At 43.3% G+C, this 17814-nt stretch overlaps 1 protein-coding gene across 1 annotated transcript in view; it reads left to right on the plus strand.

The window, feature by feature from the left end:
• The window catches only part of LOC139741791 (folliculin-interacting protein 2-like), a 41248-nt gene extending 24094 nt beyond the window's left edge, over positions 1-17154 (plus strand). The window contains exons 3-16 of the mRNA XM_071652379.1: positions 1861-1987; positions 3765-3875; positions 4627-4787; positions 5307-5407; positions 5763-5837; positions 8049-8215; positions 9448-9663; positions 10152-10324; positions 11020-11137; positions 12038-12090; positions 12769-14100; positions 14553-14724; positions 15698-15901; positions 16912-17154. Coding sequence (XP_071508480.1) covers positions 1861-1987; positions 3765-3875; positions 4627-4787; positions 5307-5407; positions 5763-5837; positions 8049-8215; positions 9448-9663; positions 10152-10324; positions 11020-11137; positions 12038-12090; positions 12769-14100; positions 14553-14724; positions 15698-15901; positions 16912-17154 — 3253 coding nt within the window. The remainder of the gene's footprint in view (positions 1-1860; positions 1988-3764; positions 3876-4626; positions 4788-5306; positions 5408-5762; positions 5838-8048; positions 8216-9447; positions 9664-10151; positions 10325-11019; positions 11138-12037; positions 12091-12768; positions 14101-14552; positions 14725-15697; positions 15902-16911) is intronic.
• The last annotated feature ends 660 nt before the right edge of the window (positions 17155-17814 follow it).

Here is a 17814-nt window from a genome sequence, read left to right on the forward strand (position 1 = left end):
GAAACAAAAAGTCATCATGAAATAGAAGTAGAAATTTCAACATGAAGGTGTCATGCATACTCTATTTAAAAAGCACCAACAGCAGAAGTGTGCATGCATATATGAAGGCATTATATAACTGGCTGAAGGCAGCGTGGATGCTGCACATGCCTGGGCACATTACATGGATTGTTTACTCCATGCTCTCTCTCTCTATCCCTCTCTCTCCTCTTTCTCTGACTAGGCATGCCAAATGCCACGTGTCTGTTTGCCCGGAAAGGGTCAAGAGCAGTTCACACAGTTTAGTGCTCTGGGAGCCCCAAATAGGCCAACATGGAATGGTAGAGATGGGGTGGTGGTACTGTGGGGTGGGGGTAGGGGTGGGGGAGGGGTGCAATGCTGGCTGAAACATTATCCATCACCATGTCAATAGAATGTCTAGGCATGCTATACAGTTGTAGGTCTTCAATCTCCTTGAAGAGGAGAGGGGAGGAGGAATGAGAATAGCTGGATGCAGTCTGATCTCCTCCCAATGCAACTCCCGTCCATTGTGTCTTCCGTTATCCCATTGGGAAGCTCTTAGTAGCAGACTGGTTCATTACGATCATGGTGCAACAGACCCACTTTGCTTGCTTGCCCCAGGGCAACCAATGAGGTACTAGGCTCACCTAATAACTCTTTGGGGCAACTGAAACTCACTATCCAACCAGTGAAATGAATTGGTACTTCTTTCCATGTGAAAATTTAGAAGCCATTGCTCAAATGTTTGAAGTACAGGCCAAGGGGAAAAATACAGCTATTCTGGTTATTTTTCTTCTTCTATTGGGGGGGGGGGGGGGGGGGAAGGGAGGGGAGTGGGGGGGTTCCATTGCAGACAGTGAAACCAAACCTCTTTTATGGGGATGAAGGAATGCAACGTATGCATGTCAAGCAGTTTGCCACTGATGTCATTGGCATATTCTTTACTAGGATGTTATTCATGAATAGTCCATGTACATGTCATTGAGCCTCTGTCTACATTTGTGCAGAGATACCTTTACAAAGTCTAGACGTACCCCTTTCCTTTGTGGCCATATCCAAGTACAGTGTAATCTGAAGGAAAACAGTAGGAATATTATTATAGAATATAATGTACAGTGTACATATTCAGAGATATTTTTCTTTTTTGGCCACATGTGATTATCAGGGTACTATAAAGTCAAAACGTACTTGCAAATAAGTGCCTACGCTCTTTAAAGAAAGTGTGAATATCAGCCTCTTCAATGTGCAGGTGGCATAAATACCTGTTACATACCATCAGTGTATCTTTTCTCTTGCCTCCAAATGTACATGTACAGTTGTATCTTTCACACACCTGTGGACTTCACATGCCAAGTTGGCATGTTTCGAAGACAAGTTTTGTTTGGTTTTGTTGTGTTTTGTTTGGGAATAAATACCTTCAGTGTCAATGTGCTTGTTAAAAAAAAATAACAAATGGATATTACAGTTGTATTGCTTGATGCTACACACAATTTATGTGCTTTCTTCATTGTTATTGTAAAATCTTGCTGAAAGTACACGGTCACTGTCATACCAAGCCAGTTTTCATCTTTTCTCCTTGTTTGTACAGTTATTTTTTCCTTTTTGTCCATTTAAAATCTATTCTTGCAGAGCATGTACATCTACACAGCTTAGTTGTCGAGCAGTGCAGAGCTTGTGGAAAGAAACAGTTTCAAAGTCCCTATGTGATCAAGCAATTTTTTTTCTTGTCCTGGTGTAGAATTACTTGTCACAATGGTTTCACAATAATGTGGCTAGAAATGAAAGTGCTACTGCTTCTGCTTCTTGATACCAAGTAAAATGTGTGTCAAAGTTATGTTCATTCTATCTCTCTTTGTGCAGTTGGCAGGCACCTATTCTAGAGGAGAAGCAGATCCGACTGGTGGTATTCAAAGAGTGTGATCTCAAGGGAAAGCGGATTCTTATTGATTCCAAGGCCATTCAGAAAGTTGAACCAAATGCAAATGAGGTAAGCTTCTTTGACGGGGTCTATGATAATTCATCTTGATGAATACGCAAGTAGGTTCATGTTCATATAGGCCTATTTGTTAAATGTTGTTGTTTTTTTGTTTTTTTGTTGTTGTTGCTAGGAACCATGTAGATACCTATTTAGTGCTGTTCCAGCTAGATTGATTTAAATACTTGAATGATGCTATATTTGGCACAACTTGGGCAGGTTTTGATTGTCAAGAGCATTGTCTATGCACAGGTTATGCACAGAATAGGCTCTTCCTGTCATGAATTACAATTTATGGATTTCTCTTTCCCTTCAGCCCAGTTACGTAATATTTCATTCACCTGCTCTCTCCCATTATGTTCCATAGGCAGGAATTCACTTAGACGTCGTTTACTGTGCGGGGCTGGGCTGAGCCGAGGCGAGCTGCGGCCGAGCTGCGGCCGAGCCCCGCAATTTTGTATGTTTACACTGCAGGGCTCGGCCGCGCTTTAGATTCGAACCTTTCAATATTTTGTCGTAGTGGCGCTCTGCTTGTAAACAAACGCAATTTGGTATTGTCTGGTTTTCAGACCCTTTGCCAACTGAATTTCGTGGCGACAAAGTCGCCGTTCGGGCAAAGGCCTTTGCCGAAGGAAAAAATCCTTTGCAGGACAAAACCACCTTAAACTATACTAGTTTTCGACGTTGAAGGGGTTAATATCCTGAATAGCAAAAGATACAGGCAGAGGGTTTGGAAGCCAGACTAAAATTGGCCGTGCATTTAGCCCAGTTTGCGTTTACACTGAGAAAAGGCCGGGCTCGGCCGCAGCTCGTGGCCGAGACCACCTCCAGAGCAAGGCCAAATGCGAGGCCAATTTTGGCCTCGCATTTGGCCTTTTGCGCGTTTACACTGAAATGAAGGTGGGCGCGGCCGAGCCTCGCACTGTAAACGGGGTCTATGTTGTTGCTAGGTTGAGCAAGTGCCCGGCAAGCTTTCTGGTTATTGAGGGCAACTTTTGTGAACAAAGTATGCATAAAATCTGAATACATTACAGAACCGTTCTATTAAAGCGTGCAGGTATACCTGTACCAGTCTTTCAATACCCGTTACATAATTTGTGCATTTCCACCTCTTGGCTCCCATAAAATCTACCCTTTGCACTTCATCAAAATTTGTCGTTTGTACTCCATCGCTTTTGTCAAGCTACATGTGTAAATTAAGAAAGATTTAGTCCTGTTTATTGGCCAGCCTTTCGAGTTGTATTTCTTATACAGTTTTTATTTCACAATCAAAACTCAAATGTTTTTTTTCTCTATGAAATGTAGAATGCTGCACTAGGAAAACTTGGCCGAATTGATGGAGAAATCTCAGTCGATAAGAAAGTGTAGTGGATGGAGTTGTATTTGTGTTTATCCTGGACACAGCTTGTCCGTGATGATAGTTTTAAAATGGTGAAATTAGTTACATTCAGATGGCAAGCCGTAACCTCGAGGTTAGAGCTTGTAGTTAGGGACCGTGAAGACGCACTCGTAGTTGGCTAACCTTGAGGTTTGCTCGATGTTAAGAGCCACGAGAAATCTTATGGTTAGCGTTCTAACCACGAGGGGGGGGGGGTCCCCACTCATAGTTATGCACCGTGTGGACACAAAAATCAACGCACTCAAAGGGGCAGGAATTTGACCTCGAGGTTACACGTTAAGATTCGTCATGTGGACACACGTCGTGGTTAGGGGGCAAGAGCTTAACCTCGAGGTTAGGGTTTGTCGTCTGAACATAACTAGTGGTGAAATCTTTTGTTTTGTTTTCTAGGCGTCACCCAACACAGGCAGGCTGGGGAGATGCTACCAGAGTGCCAATGGGGAGCAACGCCGCCCCCCTGAGAGACCCTCCCAGCCATCAAACATTCTTGATGGCTACAAGGTGAGTGAGAATGAGGAAGTAATGAGAAAGGGAGGCTTTTCTTCTGGAAGAATACCAGGCTATTGATCGTGCAATCAGTCTCTTTCATGCGATTGACCTTGTTATATGTTGCTACAGGTGAGTCGTCTTTACAACATAGTTTTTGTTAGTGTTTTGGTGGGGATTTTGCACTCAAGAGTCATCAGTCTTTGCATCATAATGAAAAAAAAAATTATTTGCCATCATTCACACCCATCCCCCCCCCCCCCAAAAAAAAAAAAAAAAAAAAAAATCACTAAGCTGTCAAGTAAATCAAGGATGAAATGTGGAGTCTACCATATTATACTGTGCTGAGTTGTTATTACGTAAAGCAGCCTCTGTGAAATATATTGTCTTTCACAGACTTTGTGATATGATATATCACAAAGTCTGTAAAAGACAATATACTTAACAGATTCACCTCCTTAATCATAAGACAATATCAAATCATATTGTGATTTGATATTGTCTTATGATTAAGGAGGTGAATCTGGATTACATATTTGGGATGAATACTATTACACATCTGAAGCTAGTTCCACATTTTCACACATGGGTCAAGAGAAATATGATAATAAAAAAAGAACACCTTGTCAAAGGATATGTGCACTGGGCAGGAACTGAACCCCAGATCTCATGTTGTAGAATCCATACTACTGTCTACTATACCTCATCGCTCCCACTGTCACAGTTCAGTTTTCCATCCTCTTGAATTTTTGAACCTCCCATGCAGTTCTCCCGACCAGGCTCCGACGTGACAATGCTGGGCGAGATGCTCTTTGGGTCTATCCCAATGAGCTCCAGTGGCCCCATAATCAAGGTCCATACCTTCAAGATGCCCTCCAAACTCATGCTGTCTCGGGTCTTCCCCCTGAAGCCACCCAGGGGTCAGCTGTAAGTGTGCTGCTTGTGGCCTCTGCCTTCCTCTGTCATCCCCTCCCTTACCCCATCTCATTTGAAAAATGATACTTTGATCTATGTCCAAAACTGGCAAGTTTTATATATCAGCTATGCTCTGTTTACTGTATGTCAGAACTAGAGAATTTTGGAATTGTAGCTATCTGTGATTTTTTTTTTCCACTGAAGAAGGCTTCTTTGATGTTGAAGATTAACTTCGTATTGTTTCAAAATGCCTTGTTGTTGACATACTTGATTGCATCAAAGATTTAAAGCTGATTGTGGTCAAAGCCGAGTATAGTGGCTTTGCTGTGGTAGCTTTTCGGAAATAAAAAGTGGGACAAATCACATGTCATTTGGAAGCTGAAAATCTTGAGATGAAACTATTTTATTGGAGAAATTATGTCCACAGAGTGTACAAGGTTTTTGTGGTCACAGATCATAGATGGGGACTGAAAAATGGTGATTGGCAATCCTGTGAATGATGACTTTCGTTTGTTGTCCCATTCATTACAGAGAGCCGGAGGGAGGAGATAAGGACGCCATTAGCTTGTACTGCGCCGACATGACAATACCACGCAGCATCAGCGAAAATAACTTGCCTGCCATGGAAATAGGTAAAACCGTCTCTCCATCGTCACTTGATATGAATAGAGGGGAAATGCCGTTGAATTTGTTCATTTGTTTCTATGTGTGTGTGTGTGTGTGTGTTTTATTTTATGACAGGAAACTTGACACCTTAGCACAATAAAAAAAAACCAACAACAAATATGTCATGAGTATGATTTTATAGAGTGTATAAATTTTTATGGTAGCACTGTTTATGGAAATGCGGAAGCAGATATAGATATCTTGTATTCATGTGTATAGATGCATGCATGTGAGGGATATCACATTTTGCTAGCATAATTCATTACATCGTTACTCCTCGTCTGATGATGAGACTGTCGGTTTTACATTCCACGTTTGCAGCACGTAGCCTCCCCATCGCCATGCCAACGCCATCCCCCGGCCGTGGACTCGACGACTCCAGTGGAGAATTCACAGGTAAGCATGTGGCTCTGTGAAACAAACGCACGTACTTGACCGTCCCATTGTAGTTACTGTTGGCACAGTGCTAACATCCGAGTTGGTGACTACCCTGCAGTTAGTATCAAATTACAGTGAAGTGCTGATCTAACTATCTGTCATATGGGTGCCCAGGGTGGTGCCACCATCAACAATTGTGTTATTGTTTGCCTTGGTCTGTTGATGGTCATGTTTCTCGAAAACTCTTTGAGGGCTCATACTGCAGTCAGTCAAGTGATAAACTTTGTGGTCATTAAGCAGTTGCGATCTTACAAACACATTTGTACAGCGAGAGACAACCCGTTTAAAATAAACTGTCACAGCACATCTTCACTCCTGTGTATACAAAAAATGCTCTTTCTTTTTCGGGGGAGATATTTTTTCCCCTAAACTGTTGGTAAATTGTTGTGACATGTGACTGTGCCCCGACAGTGTACAAACACTGAACTCTCCAACATCCAGGCAAAGTTTTGAGTTTGGGACCGTGGCCATCGTTTTTGTTTTGTTTCTTTAGCACACCTGCATGCACTATGTGAGTGCATGTGTGTGTGTGTGTGTGTGTGTGTGTTTTAATAGGAAATGGGCAAGGGTGATTATATCCAACCACATTTCCTCTCTGATAACCCCTTGGGTCAGCGAGGTATTTTAGGGACGTCGGCCCTTAATTACTCTGCCACACACCGTCAATGAAAGTGCTCTGGCAGTCCCTTCACCCCCCCTGGATCTGCCATCATTGCCGCTCTCTTTCCGCTTTCCATCACCTGCGTATCGTCACCTGACCATCCATTGTGTTTGGAATTCTTTGCTTATCCATATTTTTGTCGTTTCTATTTTTTCGGACATGTGGGGATGTGGATGTTGAGTTTGACGAAGGGAGACAAACAGATTTCCTTCCTGTCTCTAAACTCTCATATCCATCTCTTCATCAGCATGATACCAATATGTTTGATTGTTATTCCATATTCCAGTAATTTTCAGCAGGTTCTCTTCACACACATACACATGCACACACATGCAATGTGTTGCGTATCTTATTGTCACTTTAAACAAGATGATATTGAACTTCTGCTTGGTACCACCAAAATATTTATTTTGGCACCACACTTTTGTTAACTTCTAGACATAACAGACCTAGATATTTCTTTCATGTTGTCATTGTAAAGTTTGTGCCAAAATTCAGGTTATGTAAGGGGACTGTACTAGGAGAGTACACCTGTAGGTTATAGCACAGATCCATTGTTGTTCTCTTTTGCTGTGACCTTGTGACTTTTCTGCCATGGCTCACTGTACAAGTTGACTTCATTACAAAACTGGCAGCAATGTGTTCGTGCAATGGTTCCCCCTTCCCAACCATCACCACTACGTCCCCTCCATCCTCCATATCACAGTAATGTCCGTCTATTTTACCCAGGTCATGAAACTTTGTGTGACCTTCGTTTAGTTTAATTTCTGGGGATGGACTGTTTGTAGATCTTCCAGGGTACCTGTTAGAAAGATTCTCACATTCCCGCTTCTCTCTCTAGATCTTCTCTCTTGCTGTTTCGCTGTCTTCGTCATTTCCCTCGGACTAATTGTAACACTGTGTACCCAGCGATTAAACTGTATTCACAAGATCTGGTACTCTGTGTGATGTAGACAAAATATCAGGTCAGAATGATAAGTGCAAGATAGGATGGCAAACAACTAAGTGGCTGTGATGTCATGTGTAAGATGCCTTTTAGGGTTATGGCTTAAAAAAAACAAAAACAAAAACAAAAATAATACAAGACCAGATGCATGACAAACATCAAAGAATATGTTTAAACAAAACTTTGTTCTTGACTTGGAATGATATTTTGGTTAATCAGTCCAGAGAAACCAGAGACAAAATTACTGGGAAGGAGGGGGGGGGGGGGTATTGTCATGGGTGAAGAAGCAAAATCATTTCTTTTTCTGAGTCACACACAGTAGCATTGGGAGATTGTAGGACTTAAAATCCTTGTCATATTTCTATAAGTATGACTAGTGTTTTGCTGATTAATACAGATCCAAAGTATATGATTGTACAAGAAAACTTTCTGAACGACTTTTAAAGCATCTTCACGCGAAAAGTTACTTTGGGTTTCTAAAAAAATGTGTGATGATGTGTGGGAAGCAAAGCTTTAGCTAAGAACTAACCAAAACATCATTTTCTGTGATCTCTCGCCTCAGCCTCTGGTAGTTTCCTCACCCCGTTCCTGCCTTCGTCTCCGGGGAGCAGCGTCTCCAGCTCCGCCTCCACCAGCAGCCTGCACCGACGCTGGCTCAGGAACCAGCTCACCAGCATGGAGAACGTGGTGCGCCGCAGGTCCTCCGAGAACATCAACAGTGCCGAGGAGGTTAGTTTCCCTCTTTGGTTCTTCTTTGATTCATTGCTGCTCTCGTGCCTAATTTTTGTGAAGTTAGTAGATCATGTGGAAAAGTCTCTGATAGATGTATCAATGAAAACAGTGCTGATACAGTTTGTCTTCACCCTACTGCAATGTCGTCTGTCCCTTTGTTGACACCTAGAGTTGTAGCCCTCACATTCGTCACTTAGTGGTAGTACATGAGAACAAAAAATAGGCATTGTAGCTGTAGATGACAAGTTAAGTGATGAACATGTCTTCAGTACTTGATACAGTGTTACATTGTAACATCATCCTGCAAAATTTGACAGTTTGTGTTGAAAGGGTAACACTAGTAGAACTACCAAAACAAAGAAACCTGCAATTATTGAAGCAACTGATGATTACTGTAGACATCTACATGAACTGGGCCACAGGAAGGAAAATGATCTGCGTAGAAACTGTACATGTAATCTCCCCCCCCCCCCCCCCCCAATTTTCTAGATATCAACAAACTAAACAGTGGAACTGTCAAAGGGAAATGGTTCCTGCTTAGTATGCCAGGGATAGTATAATTCTGACCTCGGCACAGGCAGGCATTCTGCCGCTAGCTCAAGGACTGTTTACATAGCCAACCATACTGGGCTAAGCATGGTGGTGTTAGCCTGTTTTAAACAATGTCACCTTCAGGTTGACTCTTCATGTACCAATATTTCACTGCTCCATGTATGGGCAAGCTGAATCCCGTAAAACCAGAAATTTTGGCATGCGTGAAACTTTCGCGAATTTCACAAGGAGCCAAGTTTTGCAAAAGTAAAATGCATGTGAAAATTTTAGTTTACACAGTACATTGAATGGCAGAGGCAATTTGCGAAAGCTTCATGCCGTGAAAAAGGCCTTTGGCTCCAATTGGTGAAAGTTTCATGCCACAGATGCGTATGGTTTTACAGTAATAGGAAGTAAGTCCTGTATAGAAAAGACTGAAGTACGTCTATCACTGTGAAGTGAAAGGCCATATTAATTGATGCTTAGGTGGACACATCTCAAGCCGTATCTGTAAAAATAATAGAAATAAAGCTTTCTCCGTGCTAACCCTACGTTTTTTTTTATGGAATTGCATTAACTTTGTTCTCAAGACCACCTGATTTAGTCTTTGGCTTGCTATATTGTAAGGTTCATGTAACACTATTTGATAATACATGTCGTGACATTATCTCAACAAGATCAAATCTCACCCGTTTCAGCCCATCCGGCCCAGGAAGAGGTATCCCAAGATAGGCGTAGCGGTGCTCTTCTCACTCCCGGAGGAGCCGTCGGGGAAGGAGGACCAGGAATTCCGCCGTTTCTTCTTCTCCCACTTCACCCTCCTGGAGAGCCACTTCCAGAGGCTGGTGTCGGCCATCGAGAGGGCGCTAATCTCTCAGAAGAAGACGTACTTCAGGCCCAGCCCTATCATGGAGGTAAGAGGGTAGTGATACCATGCTCCCCTGCCCGTTAGTCTTGTGCTGTATCATAAACGCGCTGAAAACGGAAGCATCTTTGTAGAAACAGAGGGACTGTTCCTCCATCGCTTGCCTGCTGCAATTGGCAATGCAGCCTTGAGCAATTCAGTCAAAACTGTCTTTTCCATGTTTTAAACGCCCTTGTGTAGAGTCGACTCATTTGTAGAAGAAATCTGTGTCACAGATTTCAATACTGTAAAACCAGAGGTTGTGAAACTTTCACCAAGGAGCCAAGATTCGCAAAGGTTCTTGTCTACAAATGCATTGAATGCCAGTGGCAATTCACAAAAGTTTCATGCTGCGAAGGTTTTTGTGGAGTAATTTGCTGTTTTGGAAAGAGGATTTCAATAGAGACCTCACACCACAGACAAAAAAAAAAGGCAGAGTTAGTATTATTGCTTTCTTTCCTTGTCCCAATCTCTACCCATCATGCATTGCCACCCCAGGCCCTGCAGGAGTTCAAGTCGACGGTGTTCCATCTCTACACTGCCCCGCGTATCCAGAAGCCAGTGTGGCTGAACCTGATGACCTACCCCCAGCAGAGAGGCCACCTGTGTGCCCAGCTGGTCCGAGAGTTAGGCACCCTCCTGGAGGCACACAACACCCGGCAAACCAATTTGTGAGTTACCAAAAACGCAGTCTATTCTGTATGCGCCATATATTTTGAGGGGTTTTAATTTTCATGAATTACTCAAGTCGAGTGCTATTCGCGAATTTGATAAAATGTGAAATAATTATTAACAATGACCTAGACATGAACGTGTACATTTCTCAGTTCATTGCTGTACTCCACAATCGCGAATTTTACCACTTGGGAAATTTTGTTTTGTTGCTTCTGACCACCTACCGAAGTGTATTGGATCTCAGTCTGATGAATCTGACTTGTGTTGGTCAACTATCAGGTCGGTGTCAGACATATAGCGCGTGATCCTCGTTGGACGATCTTGCCTCATTGGATCATGCCTGATGTGTTGGACACTTACCTGATAGTCAACCAACCAGAGTTGGATTCATCAGACTGCGATCCGATACACTTTGGTGGGTGGCCGGAGGCAAAAAACTTTGCTTCCGCCGAGTGACCGATGAGAAAAAATGTCTGTGGAATGGGGGTATTAGGAGAAGATTATAGTTCAAATTTGTTTTCACGGAAAGGAGGGATGGATAGGTAGGCTTGTGCTCTCTTGAGAAAGATTTTGATTTTCAGAACAGAAGTTATCATATTCATTTTCTTGCATATGGTCAGCTTTGACTCTACATTGGTTGATTTCACCTTTACCTTTCCTTTCGTCCAACCAACATTACCTCATGCTACAGCTTCATGAGTCGGCTGCTGAGCGGTGTGCTGATGCACCACTTGGCTTGGGTGTCCACAGTGGTCCCCGCTGGCTCGGCTCCCTGCAGGGCTTTCCTAGACAAACACTCCTCGACTACGGTAAGTGCACTTGTAAGCAAAGTGTGGGTACATTATTTTGTAGTGGGGAGCATCAGTTGACATATTCAGTGTGGTATCAAGACTGTATAATGCCAGCTGCTGTCCCCAAGTAAGCATTCAATCAACTCTGCTATGACTGGAGGAGAATGAAAAGGTAATATCTTGACTGACATGAGAAAATATGCTCATAGTTGATTTGAGACTTTGCCTTGACTTGCGCAGGGTTAACTGTTAGTATATGTGAGATGAACTCAATGTGTAGAAAATTAACCCATATCGGGCCAACGCACCTGTGTAAACAAACACCCAAGTGGCCCAGCACCGTTCGCGCACACACGCCGACAAAAAGACAACTCTCCAAACAATCGCTCTTCACTAGCAAGCAATGAAAAAAACATAGACAAGTTATATATCATTTGAAAGAGGAATAAAATCTCTTTAATATGGTATATAACATGCTGCCATTCAATGCAAAGTACAGTCATAGTACTCAGCGGAAGTGAATGACGTTATTCATATGTCATTTTATTCACTACGGGATATTCTGTATGTGGCCCCTGCGGCGTTCGGAGGAACTACGGAATATCCCGTAGATGGTACGATATGGGTTTATATGAAAAAAATGTAGACAAATTTGATAATGCAAACATAAAATGATATTGATCAGATGTCCATGTGCTATTAAATGACACGTAAGTAAACCTGTTAGTATGGACATCACTCTGTTCTATCAACTGGAATTATGGTTTGGATGCTGTGTAAGTGGTACGATGACATGATGGAGACCCATGGCAAGTGATCTTATACCGTGAATCATGACATTCTATGATCTGCCTCTGCATATTTGATGATCAATTTGAGGCCATTGTCAATAACCCTTTGGTTCTTGTCCCTCCACAGCTGGACATGCTTGCCAAGTCTCATCCCTACAACCCTCTCTGGGCACAGCTTGGGTAAGTCATCCACCAGTTATCCCATACCCTGAAATACCTGTCACTTTTATCGATAAGACAAACGAACAAAGCAGTTTGGTGTGAATGATAAGATTTGTACACTTCATGCAAGGTGGCGAGGTAACTCGGTCAGTAGTATGTCTGCCTTGCAATCAAAACGGCTCAGGTGGGGGTCCTGTGTGTCGGGGTGTCACAACCAATGCTCATAAAAGATCTCTCTTCACTTGTAAAGAGTGCGGTGCAAGCGCGGTGAAGTGGTCGGCCCAAAACACATGCAGGAAAATGGGTGATATGTGCCAACCCATCATGGTTGGCCCCAGGTGACTAGCAATGGTCAGCAAATGGTATCAACCAGGCACGTGGTACCATACAAAGAAGAAGACTTCATGCAAAATATCAAATATACATAGCATATCCCCTTTGAAAATGTAGGGTTACCAATGAACCTGGTGGTCCTCGACATTTCCTGTTTCTTTTTCAGTGTACACTTATGTCTGGTAGAAATAGCTTTTCGTAATTTATTTCCCACTTTGATATATCAAATGTACTAATTCTTGTCTATTACCAATGAGTTTGTATTTCATGAAAATAATTTGGTTCATTACCATCTGTAAGCTACTTAGAAATCTTGAAAATATATTCACTTCTCCATTTTTTTTTTCTTTGTGTATGCAACAGAGACATCTATGGAACAATAGGCCTTCCCAACAGAGTGGCCAAGACGGTAGTGACTGGCAAGCGAGCTGACGTGGTGTGCAGACTGCTGTACGTCTTATCCTACTTCATCCGCTGCAGTGAGGTCCATGAAGTGCATGAAAAGTGCGAGGACATCGTTCTGGACTGTACCGACATGAGTGAGCTGGCCGACCCCGAGGACAAGCTCGATCGCAGGAGAACTCTCACCGAGGAGTCGTTCATTGCGAAAACTGAAGACAGTGGCATCATGGATGTGGGCTTGACGGCCAGTGAGGCTAGCGAGAAGCCAGTATTCTACATCCAGGACTCTTCCACGTTCGACCAGTCTTCGGGGCAGGTGGAAACCTCCAGCGATGATGGCGTCAGTCTCGAAAGTGAAACTGTGGATGTATCGGGGCAGTCGAGGTGTATTCAAGGATTTAACAAGTGCAATCAAGCCAACGGGGATATTCCCCAAACTAGGACAAGTGATGGCGTAGAGGAGAGTGACGAGGTATTTGACTCGCGATTACAAGAAGTCAACAGAATATCCCAAGTGCAGGTCAAAGCCGATAGTGAGACGTGTGTTGCAGAAACTTCCATCGAGGTTCAGATTCTGAACGACCGGAATGACAACACCACAGCCGAGCCGGCCATCGTGTGCAAAATGGTGAATTTGAGCATGTTGGACTCCAAAGTAGAATGTGTGACCCCAGTAGGTCGTGCAGTTAAGAGTATCGATGAGATTCTGAGCTTTGATATGGACAGTGCCCCTCCATCAGTTACCAGCACAAAGGATACCGCGGAAAACTTGCCATGTAGGACGTTACCGAATGAAGAGCAGCAACCATGCAATCCGTTAAGTGTAATTAACCCAACTTCAGGTCAAGTGTGTGTAGATTCTAGCCTTAGTACTTTAAGCAACTCAAGCGCATCAGATCACATCTCTGTTCCCAACCATGTTTCTAGTCCATGTAGGAAGACAGTATCTGACTCCATTGATATCGTTACAAACTCTGCCCAGCGGACAACAGATAGTAAGTGCCCCTCTCAGCTGGCAGACCCTGGGCATTGTTTCAACAGTGAGTCGAATCCAACCACAGATGACAGCCACCATTTGGCTTGCCAGGATGGCGGAAACGCATCCAAGCAGAATCAGAGCGCGACCGCGAGGCTGGAAGCGGTTGGCCAGGGCGATTGTAGAGACAGGACCGCGCTGTGCAACCGATCCGTGTCCAGCTTGTCGGGCGTGTCCTGCGCCTCGTCATCACTGAGTCACCTGTCTCACCTGTCTGACCACACCTGCCCAGACCACGTGGAGCTGCCCCTCGCTAGGTAAGACCGCACCCGTCCTATGGTTCCTGACTCCTCTCTGTGTTAACCACATTGCCCTTCTTCTCTTATTTTCTCTCTCTGCTATGATACCAGACTCCCAAATTTACTTCAAAACAATATTTTTTTCCATTAGTGTCCTGCAGGATGATACAGAGATTCTTTAACCCCCTCAAGGGACCACTTATCAAACTCTCAGTTGACGTAATCAGCTGTATGGTGGAAGGTAGTGATGACAAGTGTTTCATAGTTCTTAAAGGCATACTGTGTCATGGGCATGTCATTAGTCATGTGGTTGTTTTATTGTATCCCTTTGTCAGAGGGAACACTCGCTGTGCTTCCCTCAGTTCCATGTAAGTGGAATCTTAGATGATTTGTCAAAGATTTTATTCCAGACTGCAATTGAGTCACTATAGTGTTACCACATCTCCTAACATGACCACTTTTCTCTGCAGCTCTGAGCAGCTGTTTGAGATGGAGCTGGAGCAGACCAGGACCCACGTGGACAACTTTGGTCGGTCCCTCCTGGGCGGCTACAGCCAGCACTTTGTGCCAGACTTTGCCCTCCAAGGTGTGCCCCAGCTGGACATGGCCAGAGTAGAGAAGAGTCTGCAGGACTCTACCCAGGTGGGCATTTTTTACTTTTTTTTGTCTTTGCTTTAGTTTAGTGTAGTTTTTGTTTTTGTTTTTGTTTTTTGGGGGAGGGAGGTGAGCAGCTGGAGGTGAGTATGTTCATTGTTGTTGTCTCATCATAACTTACAACAGAAATGTAAAAATGTATATATGGGGGGGAATGGGGAGGGGGCTAGGTATGTTCATTGTTGTTGTCTCATCATAACTTACAATAGAAATGTAAAAATGTATATATGGGGGGGGGTGGGGTGGGGAGGGGGCTAGGTATGTTCATTGTTGTTGTCTCATCATAACTTGTCATCATACAGAAATGTAAAGATGTAGTTCATACTGGGTGCCATAGAATGTCTTTGCTTGAGGGTGTACAGGTGTTGGGAGAAATATATTACCTTCTCAAATCAGTGTGTTGTGCCGTCTGGCCATCATGTGTGCCTGAATGAATGACCGTGAGTGAATGTAGAGTTTAGCCATTGGATTTGAGCACTGGTCAGCAATGCAGACTGTGAAAACACATACATGGCTTGAGCTGCCTTTGTTGAAATTGTAGATCCACCAAGTGATTTGAAAATGTGGTGTCTTGCACCTCACATTGTGTCATCTACCTTTGTGGTTTCAGGATGTGTGGATATCTGCCAGTGCCAAGATTTAGATTCCTTCCATAAATGTTATAGTGCACTCGTGCTATATCTTAAAACCAAATAGGAATACCAAGTACAATTTAAAGAAAAAATGTATAACCACAAACAAAAACAAAAAAGATCAAAAAGAAAGGGTGAGAAGTTCTTGAAAATAATGAACAACCATTTCAAGAGGAATGGGGTCTTAAAATGATAATTACATCGTTGTACGTATTTAACTTGGCCTTTGCATCACGCAGTCATAGATGTTGCAGAAGTCAGCTTTGTTGTTCACAAACTGCCATGCGTGTATCACTAAAACTGTTTTACTGTGTGCCTTCTTCCTACAGCACCCAGTGCTGGACGAGTCGGGTCAGGAACCGCTTTACATCGTGGCAAACACGGACAGCTGGACGGTGGAAGAGGTGTCCTGCGAGAGATACCAGGGATGCGTGGAGAAGCCGACGATACAGGAGGTTGCCATCTCAACCCTGGTGGATCAACTCCTGGAGTCCGTCAAGCTGTTGCATCGCATGAAACTCTCATCAGACTTTGTGAGTAGGAGGGGATTGGCAGTATGCTTGAAAAAAAAAATCATCCTTGAAGTGTATGTGTTGTAAGTGTGGATGCCAGGAAGAATTTGAGTTTGATTGCAAAAAGTGTCATTTTTAAACATTCTTAATCCTAAAAAGACTGGGCTATTTTGATGCCTCCTAGGACTGGGGGTGAATTTGGTCTCAAAATTTGCGCAAGACTTAAAAGAAAAAAGTCATAAAATGTCGCGGCAGGAGATTTTTATGTTACAGATTTATCATGAAAAATGTCGAGGGGGGGGGCCATGAAGCCTCCCCCCCCCCCCCCCGTCTTTTTAGGGTTAAGTACGTCCAGTATCAGAGAGAGCAAAATAAAACTTTTCCAATGATACCTGGCTTATTGTGTAGCGAGGAATATTCTTTAAATAATAATAAAAATATCCCACATTTTTTTATTTGTTTTCTTCATGTTTTAGCAAATAAAAAATAATAATGACTTTTGTAATGGTAATGATGATGGTATGGTATGGTAGTTTTTCACCATATACAAACAATGAACAATATATAGACATACATCGCAAATGTTAATGCTTTGATAACTGAGTGAGACCGGAGTGGATGACCCTACTCTACAATGACGACATGGCAAAGCTGTTTTCCAGAGGGGTCCACTTAAGACACACATGCGACGTGATGCTACATTACAAACTATGATTTTACTAGTTTAGAAGTTTGGGCTGTTCGTGATCATTTGTCGGAGTCAATTGAAAGGAAAAAAATCACAACAGGCATGTTGTGATGGACCTTGTAGGAATTTCCCATGAGACTATTATCTTGAGATGATGGTGGTGAGGACGACAGGAAGAGAATGAGAAAAGAATGGAGGAGTGCTGTTAATCTTACGGGACCCTATGCTGAGGGCTTTTCTGTGTTTGCAAAAACCAAACCAAAACAAAACAGAAACAAAACAGAAACATAACGAAATTAAAAAAACAGCTCATCATCCAGCTCTTCCTCCTTTCTCATTTCAGTGCCTGATGCACCTAGAGGATCGCCTGCAAGAGCTCTTCTTCCACAGCACCGCTGTGGCCGGCCTCCTGGAGCACAAGCCCATGGTCAAGGCCGCGGCACTGGCCGGAGCAGTCGGGGTGGACCGCAGCGACCTGCCCCTGCTCCTTGCCATCGCCAGCGTCCACTCACCCCACGTCATCGCCAACGTGATGCGGGAGACCATCGAGCAGCAGCGCATGGCTCTCCAGCAAGACTCTCCGTGAGCAAGCGATGGGAAGAGAAAAAAAATATATATATCGCTTGAGGACTCTTCTATGGTTTTTCTTCACCATCCTTTCATTTCACTAATGTGGTCACAAACACTCTGAGCTGTTATTTCCATAATGCTGAGGTGAAGTGTTCAGTTGGCAAGGGAGGTTAATTTCAAGTATTTGTAACAAATCTGCCAGCGGCATGTCTAACCCGTACGAGTCACTCATCTCATGTCTGATGGATGGATGAATACTAATGGAGTGGTCGGGGAAAGGAATGTGGAGAAGTCTACGAAAAATCTCGGGTTTTACCTCAAACTTGCACGCAGCAACTCTTAGCCCTTTAATGTGTCTCTGCCATACATGGACACAGACATGCCAAAAAGGATCATGCATGATGTAGCTTATTATTTCTGGAAAGAGATCACCTCATTTATATCATATGCATCCAGAACACAGTGAAACTGGTTATCAACATGTTGCAATGAATGCCAAATTATTCATCAAATTGGCAACATCATTGGTGCTCTAGTTTTACTTCATAAGATGTACTTCCTTTGCACTTTTGTGCTACATTCATCACAGCTGCTCATTCAGCTCAGCTGTTTTACCCAGTGAAAAGTAGAAAAACTTATTGTGGGTGTCACCAGCTTCCTGTAATAAAGTATTGCT

Source organism: Diadema antillarum, unplaced genomic scaffold (assembly GCF_040938485.1).
Source record: "Diadema antillarum isolate AM-2024a unplaced genomic scaffold, OU_Dant_1.0 seq00000953_RagTag, whole genome shotgun sequence".
In the NCBI taxonomy this organism is placed as follows: domain Eukaryota; kingdom Metazoa; phylum Echinodermata; class Echinoidea; order Diadematoida; family Diadematidae; genus Diadema; species Diadema antillarum.